The sequence below is a fragment of the Capra hircus genome, chromosome 4, assembly GCF_001704415.2.
Source record: "Capra hircus breed San Clemente chromosome 4, ASM170441v1, whole genome shotgun sequence".
Lineage (NCBI taxonomy): Eukaryota > Metazoa > Chordata > Mammalia > Artiodactyla > Bovidae > Capra > Capra hircus.
In genome coordinates, this window is record NC_030811.1 from 42700908 (window position 1) to 42719090 (window position 18183).

Consider the following 18183-nt stretch of genomic DNA (forward strand, 5'->3'; position numbering starts at 1 on the left):
AAGTGAATATCTCAATAAAGAAAGTTTCACTGTCTTTCCCAGTGCCAAGGTTATTGATCACAGATCAGCACGACTAATATAATGAAAATGTTTGAGGTATCTCAAGGATTACGAAAATGTTCAGAGTCGGGACAAAGCTCAAGTCTCAAAATCATCTCAGTAATGTGAGCTGGTCCTGGGCGTAGTGGCCTGCTTTTACATCAGCCAGGAGGAGGACTGACCAAAAGGTGCACAAATATCAGTCTTAAAACCCAAGGTTGGGGCTTCCCTGGTGGTCCAATACAGGGGACGCAGGCTCGAGGCTCGATCCTTGGTCAGGGCACTGAGATCCCACATATTTCCAAAAAATAAAAATCAAAAGATAACCAAGGCTGTTTGTGTTCCAGTGGTCTTATACTGGTCAGATCTTTCACCGTTCTGTACTAGGCGTTCAGTCATTAAACCTTCCCCCACTGCCACGTGTATGATGGGAAGGAGAGGAGCAGCCTCGGCATTGGAAGCTGGAACTTTTCCAGTTGAGATTTAAATAAACAGTTCCTCCAATTTATTTAGGCAGGATTATTAACCTGTTTCTGTATTTGACCTGGGTTTTAGTGCATAAAAAGTCAATTTAACTTAGACTTTCATTGCCTGATAAAATGTTGCTCAAAATTTTGTCCATGGTACCTTAAACTTTATTGAGCAGATTAGCCTCAACTTTACAATGGTCTTATCCAGTGGTGACTCTCAGTAAATGATAAATAGACGATGTGCAGAGGTGAAGATACCCAGGTAAAGAAAAGGATTCCTCCTTGAAGCTGAGAAATAAGATTTTGGGAAGATGTCTCTATTCCCGTTGTCTGAGGATGGTTTGTGTGTTTCTGTGTATTCCACCCCCATTACCCCTCAATGGACCTTCTTTCTTTCTTTCTTTCTTTCTACTTGGGATGCATGCATCTTAAATTAGAATTAAGTGTTGTGAGCCACAGCCTTGATCGTGAGCTGGATTCTACAAAAAGGAGGACTGCCTGAGCTGTGAATTTTAAGGTTCTTACCTTTGTTTTTAGCACTTATTTTCACTTATGGAAGTGGATTTATTTCTCCATCAGAGACTGATGGAGACTATAGTCTTTTATTTAGAGGAGTAAGTTCTACTTTAAAAATGTACTGGTGGTCAAACCAGGGCACAGTTGGTCGAGAGGACACAAAAAAACGTAACTCTGAAATTCCAGGAAACGGCTGTGATTTTATTATGAGATGTGTGTTTTCTCTAGAAATCTCTTTCAAGGGTTTAAGGTCTCTGACTTTGGCAGATCATGGACACTTGTGACTAAGCCTGGATTTCAACTACTACAGTCACATTCTAATAATTTGATCACACAAACACAGAATTTACTGCACTACCACTCGACCAGCAAGCTTTTGAATAACAACTAAAGAAAGCGTTTCCCAGGGAATATAAAGGGTAAACCAAATGTAAGGGAAAAACATTTAAGGGAATAAATGGCATTTACAGACATCCCCAGAATGAGCATGTCTTATTAATCACAAGTGACCCTTCAGATCCAGTGATGAGCAGTACTTCTCTCAACGTTTTTGGTGTACTGGGAAGGGTGAAGCATGCGTAGTGATGAACGTATATTCAGAGCCAAACGCCTCTCATCTGATTTGCCTGAAAAATGACATTTGATTGTAACTAGTATTTCTTTATTGTAATAAAATTACAGTTGCTTTGAGAAGTCAGGGACTTACAATCACAGTGCTGTATAGGACTTTTTCCCCTGAAAAATTAGCTAGAAGCTAAGTAACAAAGAGCACGTGGCTTTATAAGGAGGTTTATGTTACCAAAACCTCATTGAAAAGAGAAATTGATTCTAACACTGGTCCGTTAAGCTGCTCAATCTTTGGGGGCAGGAGAGTGCTTTACCGGGTTTGGGTATTTTAACTGTCGAGCACGCCTCTGCAATGGAGACTTCTGTAGTGACAGCAGTTTGTTGTTTTAGTTTTTTATTCAGTTTCAAGTGTTTACTGTAGCCAAACTTTTTGTAATTTAAAAAACAAAACAGGTTTTTATACAAAATTAGAGATAATACTGGCCACGGTACAGTTTTTTCACTATAGGCAGAAAAGCCTTAGTTATTCTATTGCATAGTGGTAATAATTAGCACATTGAGTAAGAGACACTCAGAATTCTTTGACCATTTCTTGGGGTGTCATTTAAATCTTTTTCCCCCTCTTAAGGAGTTTATGGCTGCACCATCAATCCAGTGCCACTAGCTGCGTGGTGCTGAACTGAAATGGGCTCCAAGTGTGAAGTCCACACCAGAGCTCTGAGACTTGGTGTCAAAAAAAGTAAAATATTTCAGTAATTTTGCATATTAGTTACCTGTTGAAGGTATGAACTTTTAGATAAATTGAATTAAATGAATATATTTAATTTCACCTGTTTCATTTTACTTTTTGTAATATGGGTGCTAGGTAATTTTAAGCTGTGTTCTGGGACTCATATGACCTTTCTGTATCAGGACAGCACTGGTTTCAAGGGGATCAGGAGATGTTTAAGCCAAAACAACCGGTCCTGTATCTCTTAGCCTCTCCATTCATTTTTCCGCCTACTGTAAGCTAGTTTTTTCTTCCACAACTTTGCCGAAAGTTACCTTCTCCAAGTTCCTTCACCGTCCTCGTTCTTCCTTTTGTCCTGTTTGATGGAGCGGTTCTTCATGGCTCCCCTCCTCTGATGTTACACCTGGGTTCTCACTCTCAGACCAGCTTCTCCTCCTCCTTGATTCTCGTTGTGTCCCCTAAACGTAGTTATCAGCAAGCCTTCATCCTGGCCACATACACACTTCCTCTTGTTTGTGTCATGCTTAATCTTTCCCTGCTCGCTCAGACGGTAAAGCGTCTGCCTGCAATGCGGGAAACCCGGGTTCGATTCCTGGGTCGGGAGATCCCCTGGAGAAGGAAATGGCAATCCACTCCAGCACTCTTGCCTGGAAAATCCCATGGACGGAGAAGCCTGATAGGCTACAGTCCATGGGGTCGCCAAGAGTCGGACACGACTGAGCGACTTCACTAATCTTTCCCATGTGCTCTTGGCCCCAAAGCCCTGTCCTCGGCCTTGCTCTCTCTCCAGATCGACTTTCCAGCTGTCCTGGGTGGTCCTGAGAAAACTGAAGAGACGGTCCTCTCTGTGGACCTGGCGGATCAGTCCGCGAATGACAGGAGCTCCCTCTTCGTGTTCCTGCCTGTCATCACTCACAATGGGCTGTGCATTTTGCCTCTAACGTGTGAGATGTCTTCTCTTTTCTTTCATTCCATGTTTCATCACACCTGCCTCAGTCTCTCTCCCTCTGCTGCTGCTGCTGCTCAGTCGCTTCAGTCGTGTCCGACTCTGTGCGACCCCATAGATGGCAGCTCACCGGGCTCCCCCGTCCCTGGGAGTCTCCACGCAAGAACACTGGAGTGGGTTGCCATTTCCTTCTCCAATGCATGAAAGAGAAAAGTGAAAGGGAAGTCGCTCAGTCGTGTCCAACTCTTCGCGACCCCATGGACTGCAGCCTAGCAGGCTCCTCCGTCCGTGGGATTTTCCAGGCAAGAGTACCGGAGTAGGGTGCCATTGCCTTCTCCATCTCTCCCTCTGGGGGCCTTTAAAAACAGGCCAAGGCACGTGTTTTAGAAGGTTGTTCCCAGCCGCAGGCGTGCATCTGGCAGCCGCTGCACACGCCGTGCTGTGGGATGGCTCCCTGTTGCCCTTGGGCCTGTGGTCTGTCTTCCCTGGATGCCCTCTTGTCCCTCCCCTCCCTCTGCCTCCTGCCAGGTGCTTCTGAATGGCCTGCAGAGCCCTGCAGGTCCTCCCCCCGACCACATTTCCTGCCAGCCTCACACTTGCCTCTCACCTCTGTGTTTGTCTGCAGCTTGCAGTTCTTCCTTTTGCCTCCCCCAACCCCGAGTCATGGTGGCTCCTTCTTAACATTTGTCTCCCTTCAAATACTGCTTCCTCCAGGAAGCCTTCCCTGACTGTCCTAGAAATAGCATCCATACTCAAACATACTTGCGAGGCATGCTGTCACCCTTTACCCACTCTGGGTTCTCTGTAGAGCTAAAAATTACCTGGAGTTGTACTATCTATTGCTACTTATTTGACCCTGTTGGAACGGGGAACACATCTTGTTTTCTGCCATTTCCCCTGGTCACAGCTCACTAGGCAGTCCATGAAACTTGGCTGAGTCAGTGGTGAAGTCCTTTTTCCCCTTCAGGGTCTGCTCCCTGGCCTCCTCTGGAACTCTCCAAGGTAGAATCCCTTCCTCTTGTTCATTTAGTGCCCATACGCTCTGTGGACTGCAGTACTTAATGAAGCACAGCAGAGTCAGTTGAGCCTGACAGGCCCATCTGTTTCTCTTCTGATTATGAACTCAGGACAGTAAGGGCTTATTGTTCGTAGCCATGTTACCACCTGTCCTGACACAAAGTAGAGACCCTCTCAGGGCTTTTTTGTAGAGTTCCCTTTCTTCTTTTCATTTACTCAGTCAGTACCAGTGCCTGTCTGCCGAGGGTGGGGCCCTGAGCCTGGTGATGCCACCAAGCTGTAGACTACCAAGCTGTAGTCTACAGATGCCATTAAGCTGTAGACTCTTCCCACTCACCGCTTCTGAATCCAAACTGTGATAGACCTAAAGCACTTTCATAGTAGAGAAGGGTAGGCAGGATGGTTGGGTCAACAGTAAGATACCTTTTCCTTAAATTGTTGTTGTTGTTGTTTGTTTTTAAATGCCTTTTAAGAGGTTTTTTTTTTGGCCATGGGGCACATGGAATCTTAGTTCCCTGACCAGCGCTCAAACCTGCACCGCTTGCATTGGAAACACGGAGTCTTAACCACTGGCCTGCCAGAGAAGCCCTACGACCCCTTTTAAAGAGAGGGCCCATCTGACCTCAGCTTCCTGTGTCGTAGCACAGCCCTTCATGACACTGCTTCCCTCCCGTGCTAGGTCCTCTCACCAAGTTGACAGGAGGCAAAGCAGAACAAGAAGAGTGCTCTGGGTGGAGGATGGGCGGTGTACAGAGATGCTGTTGTGAGAGAGAGCAGGCGCAGGTGTGAGGGGCTGGCAGTGTCCCAGAGCCTGACTTTGCCTAATCACGGGAAGCAGATGCGTGAGGAGTCTGGGGAGCCGGGCCGGAGCTCGCCCTGCCAGGGGCTTCTGGACCCCAGTGAGTAGTGGGGAGGTTATTGTAGGAGCTGGGGACAGCTACTGAAAGGGTGTAGGCATGGCACAGAGGACAAGGACCCCGCTGGCTGCAGTCCGGGCAGTTTTCTGTTGCAACTAAGCAAACGGTGATGGTAGCTGGAGTTAACAACCTGTGGTGGGAGAGAAGACAAAGTCTGGACATGCCTGCATCTAGGATTTAAAGTCAGTAGAATATGGTGACAGAATAGCTAGAAGGCAGAGCAGGGGAGGGAGGAAAGACGGAGATGCTTCTCAGTGTTGTGTCCTGGCGGCTTCGAAGAGCATCAACTGAGATGCCCACAGAGGGGTAGGAGAGTCTGACTTGGGAGGAAGATAGGGGTGGGTCTGATTGGAGCTTGCAGAATTTGAGGTGCCTCTGAGACATCAGAGGGGAGAGGTTAGGTAGGAGTTGGGTGAAGAGATCTGAGCCAGAGATGAGGATGGTGACTCCTGAGCTGCGGGTGACAGTTCCGCCTGTGATGCGGGTGGGTGCTGTGTGGCGGGAGTGGGGTGACGGGACGAAGGCGCCGCCAGGTCAGGCTCTGGGGACCCGGCGATTAGCGGGCGGCTAACGGGAGACCAACGACAGAGGAGATGGCAGCAGCCGAGAGTTGGGAGGAGAGCCAGGAGAAAAGGAGTTCACAAACAGGGAAGGAGCAATAGTGTCGGGTGCCACTGAGACGGTGCGCAGAAGAGCGCCCCAGCCCTCTAGTGACCCGGGCCGCAGACGAGAAGATGGAAGTCGGGTGGAGCAGCCAGGTGTGAGTGGAAGGGAAGGCGGATGACCATCAGTACCGCCCTCGAGAGCACAGGTGTGACGGGGGAAATAGGAAATTACTGTAGAGCAGTTTGTCTTGTATAAGCCTTTGCAGAGGAGACCCACGCGCTGTGCCTGGAGTGAGAGGTGAGGATAAATTTGTCAGGCAGTGCAGAAAGGGGCTTCCCAAGCAGAGGTGAGGCCAGAGGTGTGTACCATGTGTGTTGTTTAGGGGACTACAGCCCGATCTGTTGGGAACAGATTCCCCACAGAAGCCCCTGGAAGGTGGGGGGCAACTCACTCCATTATTCTTGCCTGGAGAATCCCGTGGACAGAGGAGCCTGGCAGGTACAGCCCATGGGGTCGCCAAGAGTCAGACATGACTAAGTATGCATGCTTCTCAGTTTATCTTTGGAAATATTCTTAGTAACGAAAGACAGTAAATGCAGACCCTTTATGAAGCAAATATAAACTCTTTCACATCTCATGCTTTATTTAAAAAAATTCTGATGAATCTTACATTCTAGTCCATAATATATCTGCTTGACTTTTCACGCCGAAGTGTCGTCTTCAAATGAGTGAAAATGGCTCCAGGAATATGAAGCTTATTGATCCTGTGGATTTGGGTAGTGCTCACCATCACCATGTGCATCCACCCCCTACCCCCACTCCATTGGAGTTTTGTGTGTTGCTGAAGAACAGCAGCTGGACAACAGGGAGAATATCGTGATCAGACTTGCATTATGGGAAGATTATTGTATGGAAAGGATGGGCTGAAGGTAGGGAAAACTAGAGACGCAGGGTTGTGTCCAAGTAGGAAATAATGAAATCCCAGACTTTAAGCGGAGGAGATGCTGAGGTCTAGGAACTAGAATGAGCGTGACTGGTGGCTTCATTCGATCTGACAGTGGTAGAAAATGGAGACAGAATTTTATGATGATTCCTGCTGCTTGACTTGGGCATTGAGACAGGAATCTGTAACCAGAAGTGTTTACTGCATTGAAGGCCTTGCCCCGAGGCAGAACCCGAAGGTGTGGCACACTTCAGCCAGCTGAGAAGATCTGATTTTAATTGGTGCTGTGAGTCCGGAGAGGACTGAAGCTTCGCTGGTAGACAAAACTGCTCAGAAATAGAATGCAGAGTGTCAGGAGAATGTCGGTCAGCAAGAGATCTTGAGCAACACCAATACTTGAAAGGAGGACAAAGAAATCCCAAGAAAAGGATTTATAGACAGGGATCCATAGAAGGAGGGGTATATCCAAGAGGGATTGTAAGGATGTCCACATGTTCTGATTGTCCAGCGGTGAGTGCCTGCAGGACACCAGGGTGTGGTGGGCCTTCAGCCTTTAAATATAATGTGCCCTTAGTGAGACCAGACCAACTGAGGGGGCAAATCCCGATTCACCTGGGTTGAGAAGTGGTCGAAGTGACCTTGCTTTCAACAGCCGAGCTTTGAGGGAGGGAGTAGATTGGGTAGAAAGAGATTCAAGGTCATAGGGGAGGGTTTTTTCTTTTAATAAGTGGTTTGGTTTTTAAGATAGGAATAGATGCATATTTATGTACTGAGGAGAAGCTAGCATCAGAGAAGAGACAGTACGAAGCCGCCTGCCTTACTGTGCTGTAAGCAGAGCTGTTTAATGAATGACTGTCCACTGGTAAATTTCTCACTCTCAGTTCCACAGGTAAAATCTGTATGCTTTACAGGCTACCTGTTCTTTTTCCTCTTCATACACAATCATGATTTATTAATTTGGGGGTGTCATTTTTTAGCCTCAGAATATTCTGCTGACAAGTGAATCTCCACTGGGTGACATTAAGATAGTGGATTTTGGCCTTTCGAGAATAATGAAGAAGAGCGAAGAACTCCGAGAGATCATGGGCACCCCTGAGTATGTGGGTGAGTATCTGTCAGAGCGGGGTGTGCCTTCTGTTTAGGGACAGGCGTCGCCTTCGCTGAGGATCTCACGTGTGGTGTGATTAGTGGTGGGGCCAGCCATCCACTGTGTTGGAATTCTGCTGTCAGAGAGCCCTTCCTTTGAGTTAAAAAACAAAACTTTAAAGAGTAAGGTACCAAATTGGTGCTTCATTCTAAGTGGAGTGGGCTTCCCTTGTGGCTCAGCTGGTAAAGAATCTACCTGCAATGAAGGAGACCTGGGTTCGATCCCTGGGTTTGGAAGATCCCCTGGAGAAGGGAACAGCAATCCACTCCAGTGTTCTGGCCTGGAGAATTCCGTGGAATGTATAGTCAGTCCCTGGGGTCGAAGAGAGATACGACTGAGTGACTTGCACTTCACTTAGCAGTATAGGGTATCAGGTTATCTGAGGGTGGAAGGATACTGAACAAGTAAAGGACCTGTTAGGAACTTCAAGTTGGTAATAAACATCGTGAAAGTCATTGCAAGGCCTGTGATTGCACGTGTGTGGGAAATACTGGGTATTCTGCTACGTTGATACAGAGCTGAAAGCTGTTGGCAGAAGGAAAGCGGAGAGAGCCGTTCAGGTCATGAACCCTGGCTTCTAGGTTGGTAGATAAAGTAAACTGTGACCTTTTTTGATAGACAAGAAGAAAGGTGGAGCACAGAAGGATTAGTGGTTTGAATGAGGTTTAAAGAAGAGATTTCTATAGAAGAGCAAAGCAGTGAAATAATTTAAAGATTGTGACTGGGGATTACAGTTTTATTTAAAATCTGAGTAGAAACGGTTCTTTGTGATGACAAGACCTTGGATATAGCTCTGGAAGTTCAGCTTCTTTAGACCAGGGGTCAGGTCCCACAGGTCGTTGTGGAAGCTGCCTGGGATGACGGCAGCCCTGGGAGGATGAGGATGGCTTTTGTGGCCACGGGTGAGAGCTGAAAATGAGAGAGAAGACTGTGGCCCTGTGGCGGGGGCGGGGAGGGAAGGTTTGCCTGCAGGCAGAGGTGTGAAGAGGATGGGAGTCTCCTCCTAGAAGACCTGGAGGCTTGGCAAAAAATAGAATGAGAAAAGAGAGTGGTATGTAGAAAGGGAAAAAGGATTCCAGAGCATCCAGAAGCCCCAGGGCACAGTTAGGGTTGAGAAAAACAAAGCTAATAGGGCTTTTTTTTTTTTTTTAATAGATAGCATAAAAAATAATTTGAAATTTTAAATTGCTTTCTAAAGTCCTGCGATTTGAAACAGCAGACTCTTTATTAAGTAATAAAAGATATCACAGGCAGGAAAACACCATTCAAATATTGGTTTTTTGGGTTTTTTTGATGGACTAGAACACTTAATTTCCTGTATGCTGACTGATAACGCCTCATGACCACAGTGTAAAGGTTAGGAATGTGGCTTAATGTGCTGCTTCAGGGCAAGTAGCCGGATGTGTTAGCCAGCAATTAGTGGGTGGCCTTGTAAAGCAGAAGACAGACAGATGACTGCAGACTAAAGGGCTATGGACTAAGATACCAGCAGGGATTACTGCACTGAGTTTTGGGCTTTGTTTGCTTGTTTTCCAATGTTTTCTGCTCTGTGGTAAATTCTCAATTTTCTATCAAGAGCTTTTTTCCCTCCAAAAAATAAAACTTTATTATAAAAAAACAGTATGAGCCCAGTTGGGAAAAAACTGAAATGATTCAGGATATAGTACAGAGAAACGTGAGGGCTCTCCTGCCTGCCTTCCGCTGGCCTGCCCTTTAAAGGGGAGTTGGAGCCGCCACTGCTGGTGAGCCGTGTGACCTTGGTACCCAAGCCACTTTGTGCCACACGCCTCTCTGTCCATGAAACAAGGCTGTGCAAGTCCTGCCTCATTGATCTGCCCAGTGATGGTCTTCTGTCAGTGTTGAGCACATCAGAAACACTCAGAAAAGTAACCGATGTTATCGCCTCCCCGTCTACCCACCATCTGCTGCTCTCTTGGCTGTTTTACTTTTTCCCATCCAGTAATTTGGATTTTATGCATTTGATTTTAAATTTCCTGGTAGTTTCTTTTGAAACTTTTAAGTAATATTCATAATCTGTTTCTCAGCTTTGCGTCTTCAGATAGGAGTTGAGGAAATCAGCCCTCCCCACTTCTCCTCATATCCTCCCCCTCCCCCACTTCCTCCCCTCGTATTCAAGGGCAGGTTTGACCCCAGCTACTAATGCTTGTGCGACTTTGAGTGTTTTGGTTTTCCCTGAAACATTTCATTCCCTTTCTTATTGTAATTACCACGGTTTTTTAAGTCTTTGATCTGTTTTTAAATGGATTCAGTTCTTAATTGTCTTTGCATAGCCTGGCCTTCCTATCTGTATACTCATGAAAAAGAAATCATCTTTGGGTTGACTGGCATGTATCAGTGAGTAGTTTCCAAGGAGGATTTTCCTGAATTTCCCCTGTGGCCTCGCACACTTGGGGCTGCCCTTCTGTTGCCTTGTCTGGGTGGCAGCGGTCTAGTTGGACGGCAGCAAAGCAGACTGCTTTCTCAACCCCGCGGAGCTGTCCTTGTTTTCTGTGCCTGATGCATGTCATCCGAAGATGCCCAGGGTGTTTTCTACCCTTGTTAACTTTGAGTTACGGGCATTTTAAAGGCTCACTCCAGCCACGGCTTAGAGTAGATCAGAGGCAGGTCCAAAAGGGGTCTGGGGGGAGGTACTACAGACTCAAGGCAAGATTTAAAAGCAGGAACCTGTTAGAGCTGATGCTTGATTAGATAGAGGGGGTGGGGGAGTAAAAGTTATCACTTTATATGGTAGTATTTATGTATTCAAGTTTTTTTTTTTTAATTGCTAGGATCCAGCATTGGAGGTTAGAAGTACAAAAGGGAATTAAGCAAGTTAATTACGAATATCTAATTAGACTTTACACTAATTCATATTAATTTGATTTATACTGTGAACTTACCTCATTTTAGCCCAAACCTTGATAATGTCATACAGTTTTGAGTATTTAAATTTTTATCTCTAACAGCAAATTTGACATTTTTCCACAAAACTAAATATTTTCTTTTGTTTCTGCTACTAGCTCCTGAAGTTCTCAGTTATGATCCTATCAGCACGGCAACAGATATGTGGTAAGAATCACTGATGAAAAATTGATCAGTTTTAAGAAATGAATCTGATACTGATTTTTCTTACCTCTTCACTCTGATTTAGGAGCATTGGAGTGTTAGCATATGTCATGCTGACAGGAATATCGCCTTTCCTGGGCGATGATAAACAGGAAACTTTCCTCAACATCTCACAGATGAATTTAAGTTATTCTGAGGAAGAATTTAATGTTGTGTCTGAGTCAGCTATTGATTTCATCAAGACACTTGTAGTTAAGAAACCTGAGTAAGTATTAGTCAATACTGATCTTTATCAATTTTTGAGCCATCTACTCTGAACAAAAGCAGATTAACAACTGAAACCCCAAAATGAAGACATGAAAACATAGACATAAAACTAGATTAAAATCTTTGGCTTTTTATGTCTGTTGAAAGAAAAGTGGCAGAAATTAAAATGTTTTCAGAAAATGTGAAAAGCACCTCAGTGTAACAGACATTTTCCATCTGTTCTTCGTCTTTCAAGGGAGCTTTTCAGAGATAACTTGCTTAAAATACTATTTTTCAACATTGTAGAGAATGGTTTTTGCAAGCAAATGCTAAAACTTCGTTTAATTCAGGAACTACAGTAAGATTTTTGCCAGCTCTTCATATGTCCCCAAATATAATCCCTTAGGCCTGACTTATGATTGAAGTTTTAAGCCATCTTGTCTTAAGTGTAAACTGTGTATCCCTATCCAGAGATCGCGCCACTGCAGAGGAGTGTCTGAAACACCCATGGCTGACTCAGAGCGGTGTTGACGAGCCTGCTTTCAAGGTCAAAGGGGCCTTAGAAGAAGGACATGCCCTCCAGGAAGCAGATCCTGTGTCTGAAAGTAATTCAGATACTCAGAAGCCAGAAACCGAGGAATCCATCGTAACAGAGGAGCTAATTGTAGTTACTTCATATACTTTAGGACAGTGCAGACAGTCTGAAAAAGAGAAAATGGAGCAGAAGGCCATTTCCAAACGATTTAAATTTGAGGAACCTTTGCTACAAGACATTCCAGGAGATTTTATCTACTGAGCAGTATTTCCCTTTAGAACTTTAACATTTCTACATTGGAAACATTATTTATGGACTTCTGACCAAATGGTACATGGACTGAAAATGGATGACCAGGTATCAGTGATAGAAACTTAAAGTAACTTTGTCAAACTTGTGGAGTAAGAGAAATCAAGCCAGATTTATCAAGTGGCCGAGGAGGCTTCACGGGTGAAGTTACCTTTTTCAATGTTCTTTTTAAGAAGGGAGATGTTTGAACCTTTTATTTCTGCATCCTGCTTCTCCAGAATGAGAATTTATATGCAAAGACATCTGTATTCACTTTCTGTAAAAATCCAAGTAAAAGTGCCAAAATTAACACCTGTGTAAATCTGTTTTGCATTATTCATATGTATATCTGCATATATATATATGTTGATACCTTTACTAAAATTGATACTTTTTCACTTTGGGTTTTTTTAGAGGGAGTAAGATTTTAAGTATTTTCCAAATTTTTGAGACCTAGAACAAATCCACTAGTTTAAAAATGTCTTATTTATATATTACTGCTTTATGTTGATTTAATTTGGCTTCTGTTGTCTGTTTTTTTCTCTAATGCTTGTCACCCCATCAATGAAAAACCTTGGCTAATTTGTTTTTCCTCAACATCACTAGCAAGAGTGGTGTGATTTCTCACCTCTGAAATGGTTCTGGTTTTCAAGGCCAAGGTTAAGTCATCCTGTCATATTCCACCAGTGTCAGCCTGCGTCTCCTTCGTCACGCCTTCCTTCATAGGCGCATCCCTGCACAGGACTGTCACTTTGGTCTCCTAGGAGAGTCACCGCTTACATGATCGGATCAACACAATGGTGCTTTGGTCAGTGAGAAGATGGTATAATGCTGTTTTTGTTAATAAAATCCCTAGGTGTCGGGAGAAGAAATAACAAAGCATATTCATGCTGACCATTGAGCCTCTACTTCTGCTGAGTTGTATTAGCCCCCAAGCTATATTGGGAAAACTTACAAAAAGCCAGAATATTTATAAACCTTTACTTTGTTCATAAGCAATTTGACTTTGGAGACTTGGTCATTAGGGAGATACCCTTCCTTGTCCCCAAAAGACTTTGAATATACTCAGTAGCATTTATTTAGGGTTGAATACTTCAATTGTATCTGGGCCCCACAGTGAACAGTAAATTCCTATTGCATTAAAAAATGCAAATGTAAAAGTGGATGCTGTATAACTTAAAGCAACTAAATATCCTTCTTACATGGAACAGTCTGAGGGTCTTTATTTATCTTGTATTAGGTCCTAGTATCAGATGAATACAACCTGTCTGTGACCCGTATGCCGTGTGTACACGTGTGCTCTGTACTGTGAACTGCTCAGGCCAGTCCCTCACAGTCTGCCAGGGAATCCTACAATGCTCTCTTCCCAGCCTGGTTGCTCAGTTGTCAGCATCCAGATGAAGGGGGCACCAAGCCATCTGTTCTAGGTCTGTGCAGGGGACCAGGTGGGACTTGGACATGCCTGGTCCCCACGGGCTCCCAGTCCTGCCATGTGAGCATCGCAGCCTCTGTTGTTCCAATACCATCTGATGAAACTGATTAGATACTTCGCACCCTTGGGTTGCACTGTTTTCTCACCAAATTGGTATATTGATTTGTACAGTTTCCTAGAAACAAGCATTTCTAAACAAGCTCTAGAAAGAGGAAGAGGAAATTCTGCTGCAGTGGCAGTTTTTAGTGAAAACACACAGCTGCAACGCTAAGTCTCAGGTAAGTCTTGAGGTAAAATATAATTTTAGTCAAATTTTTATAAGTATCTCTGAAAAAAAATAGGTGAGAAAAAAAATACCCAGTATTTGAACAATGCGGTTTTATACTTGATGGATTTGTTCAGGTTTAAAATCAGAATCATGTGGACCACAGTTTATAGACTTTTTCCAAACAGTTTTAAAATTGTATCCATAATGAATACATTTAATTGCTGAATTTGTAAAAGAGAAAAGATGTATTTTCTTTTAGCTGGACACTTTGTCACTTGTAGTACACTACTATCCTTAGCTGCTTTTGTGCTTTTTTTTTTTTAATTTGCATATTTTTACTTTAGCATATAAGGGTAAGTTTCTTTGATCTTTCTGATAGGTCTGATGCATTTAAAAGGTCAGGTTTATACAATGCTTTATTATTTTTAAAGCCCAGTACCAATTACTTTATTGGGTCACAGAAACCTGAATGGCTCTGAATGTATGTCAAGCTTCATTCAGTTCAACAAGAATATCCGTAACCCCCTCCAGCTGCCTAGATCACGCCTGCCTGTGATGGAAGCAATAGTGTCAAGTCAACCGTTTGAATTCGTAGGGCATTTTGCTAATATTTTTCTTAAATATTTGCTTTTGTGTCTTGAAGTGAGAAATTGTACAGCTTCTTTAGAAGCACACTGGTAAAGGATATATCGACACTTTCTGGTTTCTGTAATATAAGTAGAGCATTCAGAGTCTTCACAATTTTGGACCAAACCTTTCCATTACTTTATTTACCAAATAGCTCTGCACTTATCTAAAGCTGTTCATGTTAATTATTTCTTTTCACTAGTTTACAAAGGACTAAACTAAACTATTGAGTTGTCCATGCAGTTTAGAAATCCAGTTTTAATTATAGTAAAATTCAACATTATATTTTAGCTTGATGAGTCGCTTATGAATTATGCAAAATGTACAAGTGGTTTGTCAATTGGGAAATTGTGTCCTAATGTTCCATTTTGTCTTCACCTGAATAGTAGAATATGGCTTTCTCCAGTAGTTACAGAGAGAGGTCAGATGCTAATTGTGGTATATCTTAAGCTTTTCCTATGGACTTCAGTTTGGAAGAAAGCGTAGAAGAGAAGAGGTCACTACGAGAAGCTGGACAAGAGGTGGGTGCTGTGTGGCTCTGTCCACGGAGGACTGAGCCAGCAGTGCTCCCTGGATACCAATGTGGGTCATCCCAAGGTACCAACAAACCAATCCTGAGTACGTTTTAAGCTCACACTTGGAGGGTTTTGAATTAGACTGATAAAAATAAGATAGCCAAAACTGTTAAAGATCACCTAGCGCTTGACCTTCAATTTGTTACAAAACTAAAAGAGCCAGATTAAAAATGTTAATCTCAAGAGCCTTAGCTATTTTATTGTAGGAAGGGGGATATAATCTACAGGTAATGCAAATGGACAGCTCTAAATCCATAGCAGCCTCTCTTGAGCCTGACAAATGAATATATTCACATAGAGGGAAATGATATGGCATGTCCCCCGGTGTGGCTTTGACTCTGGTGACTGAGACTCATCCACACAGGCAGCTGTATCAGCCATGTGCTGCGTGTCGCCATGTGGTGCTGTTTGCACACACCACAGTTTATGTGAAACCATATTTCTGTTCATGGACCCCAGGTCTGTTTCAGGTTCTGTCTAATATGAATAAAACTGCTATAGATATTCTTGCCTAGGAATTTTTTATGGACACATTTTCATTCTTTTTAGATTAAATAGAATTTCTAGGCCACAGGATAGATGGCTGTGTATCCATCTTTTTGAGAAAATGACCATTTCCAAAGTGATTGTTCATTTCCATTCCTGCCAACAAAATATGAGAGTTCCCGTTGCTTCAATTTAGTGATGGCCATCTTTTATTTTAGCCGTTCTCATGGGTATGTAGTGGTGTCTCAAGGTGGTCTAATTTGCATTTCCGTGATGACTACTGAACGAATATTTCACGTGTTTGATTGAACCAGGTTTTTGCGCTTTTTAATTGGATAGTGACTTGTGATAATCTTTTAAGATATGAGTCCTGGATATAAGTCCTTTGTAAGATTTATGGTAGACATTTTTTCCTGCCATAATTTGTCTGTTTTCTCACGTCTTGTGATGAGAAGGTGCTTTTCACTTCAGTGAAGTCCAATTCATCAATTTTTGTTTTAGGGTTAATACTTTGTGTCCTCTGTAAGAAGTCTGTACCAACCCCAAAGTCAGGAATATTTTTTTAAGCTTTACAGTTTTAACTTTTTTGTTCAGGTCCATGATCCACTTTGAATTAAAAAAATTTCCCCTTTGTTATTAGGTAGGGGTCAGAAATGGCAATCCACTCCAATATTCTTGCCTGGAGGATTCCATGGACAGAGGAGCCTGGCGGGCTACAGTCCATGAGGTCACAAAGAGTCAGACACAATTGAGCAACTAACATACACAGAGGGGTCAAGTGTCTTTGTTTTCCATATGAATATTTAGTTTGTTCCGGCACCACTTGTCACAGCAATTTTCCTTTACTCACTGTTTTGGTGTCTCAGTCTAAAACCATCTGACCACAATGTCTGTGGACCTACTGATGCACACTCTTCTGTTTCATTAATCTATTTGCTTATCTTTTTGTCAGAACTTTGTAAGTCCTGATGTCAAGTACAACAGGACTTCCAGTTCCTTCTAAGATTGTTCAAAAATGCAAAGAAACTAGAAAAAACAACATGGTGTGCATTCCTACTTACTTCACTTCACTTTTTCTCAACATGGTTTAATATTTTCCAGTGTAGAGGCCTTGTGCATCCTTTGCTAACTTCATTCCTGGGTTTGCTGTAATTTGAAGATCTTGGCAGTTTTGGTTTTTGATGCTCCTAATCCTCCAGTGGTAAGTTTTACCTCATTGTGCTTAATCAGACCTACGTTATAAGTTATTCAAATAAAATTGAGTGTACCTTTCCCGAAACTCTTCATTTAAAGTCTCAGCCTAAAGTTTTGTTCCTAAGACTGGAAGGAATTCTGCCAACATTCATAATACCAAAATTAGGAAGGAATAACACTCCCTCCTCTAATTCTCTCAGAGTAGAAATGAAGTGATAGAATCTCAGAATGTGTGATCTGCCCGAGATCTTACAGCTGCTGACAAAACAAGGATAGAATCATTGTGCTTTCTAGGGCTTTTACTGCATTTTAGATAATGTTCACAAAATAATGATATCTAAAAATTGTTTCAGTATAGCTAGATTGTGGATGGATCTTTTTTTAATAACTGGAGGATAAGTATCCTGAGATTAGGCAGTACAGAGGTTGGCGCCTTATGCCATGTGGCGTGTTTGATAAATGAAGTTTCTTGGAACACAGCCCATTCGTTTACATTTTCTGCAGCTGCTTTCACAGGGTTGAGTAGCTGCAACAGATATCCTAAGGCCTAATCAACCTAAAATAGATAGTATCTGGCCTCTTTCCGAATAAGTCTGCCAACCCCCGGGCTATTGTCATCTAAACATATTTTAAACAGGAGATTTTCCTGTTTCAAACCAGTACTGACACAGTCCTTTGGGGAGCAGTTTATTTTACATGACAGAAGAATCTTAGTACTTTGCATTCCTTCTTACCAGTTTTATTAAAATAAGTGAGTTTTTATCTCCTAAAACTATTTTACTAAATATGTTACCAGCAATAGTATGACTTTTTACATAAAAATGCTTACTGTTGATACACTGTGATGGGTTTTCATGAGAATTAGTATCATGTTAGTTCTCTAACATGATATTTATATTATAAAGTGACCAGCTTTCTAATAAATTGTGAGAGAAATATACCTAGAAGAAAAAAATCAAGATACTTAGGAAGAGATATGTTTAATCCTCAGAGAGTGGAAATCACTCAGGAGGGAAGGATTATCCATCATCCGTGCCCCCTTCAAAGCAACATATTCTGTGTCCTCGTCCTACATCTTTAAAAACTTTGTGTTTTGAAATAATTACAGACTTACAGGGAGTTGGCAAGATAGTACAGACACATCTTATGTAGCTGTAGTTCAATAACAAAACCCTTTTATCACATGTAGTTTCCTGTAACCACAATTTATATACATAACTGTTCAATCTCAACAAAAATGGGTTGGTATCAACATTTTACCAGTTTGGGTAAAGTATTATATCAATGTTATATGTTTTGTTTCCACTATCAAACAATTGAGAAAACTCAAAGAGAAGGACAGTTTATCATATTTACCTGTTCAGTTCAGTCACTCAGTCGTGTTCAACTCTTTGTGACCCCATGAACCGCAGCACACCGGGCCTCCCTGTCCATCACCAACTCCCGAAGTCCGCCCAAACCCATGTCCACTGAGTCGGTGATGCCATCCAACCGTCTCATCCTCTGTAGTCCCCTTCTCCTCCTGCCCTCAATCTTTCCCAGCATGAGGATCTTTTCAAATGAGTCAG

General features: G+C 42.9%; 1 protein-coding gene across 1 annotated transcript in view; it reads left to right on the top strand.

The window, feature by feature from the left end:
- The window catches only part of STK17A (serine/threonine kinase 17a), a 37920-nt gene extending 24679 nt beyond the window's left edge, over positions 1-13241 (top strand). Inside the window, exons 4-7 of the mRNA XM_018047003.1 lie at positions 7729-7855; positions 10919-10967; positions 11050-11229; positions 11682-13241. Of these exons, the coding sequence (XP_017902492.1) occupies positions 7729-7855; positions 10919-10967; positions 11050-11229; positions 11682-12006 (681 nt within the window). The 3' untranslated portion in view covers positions 12007-13241. The remainder of the gene's footprint in view (positions 1-7728; positions 7856-10918; positions 10968-11049; positions 11230-11681) is intronic.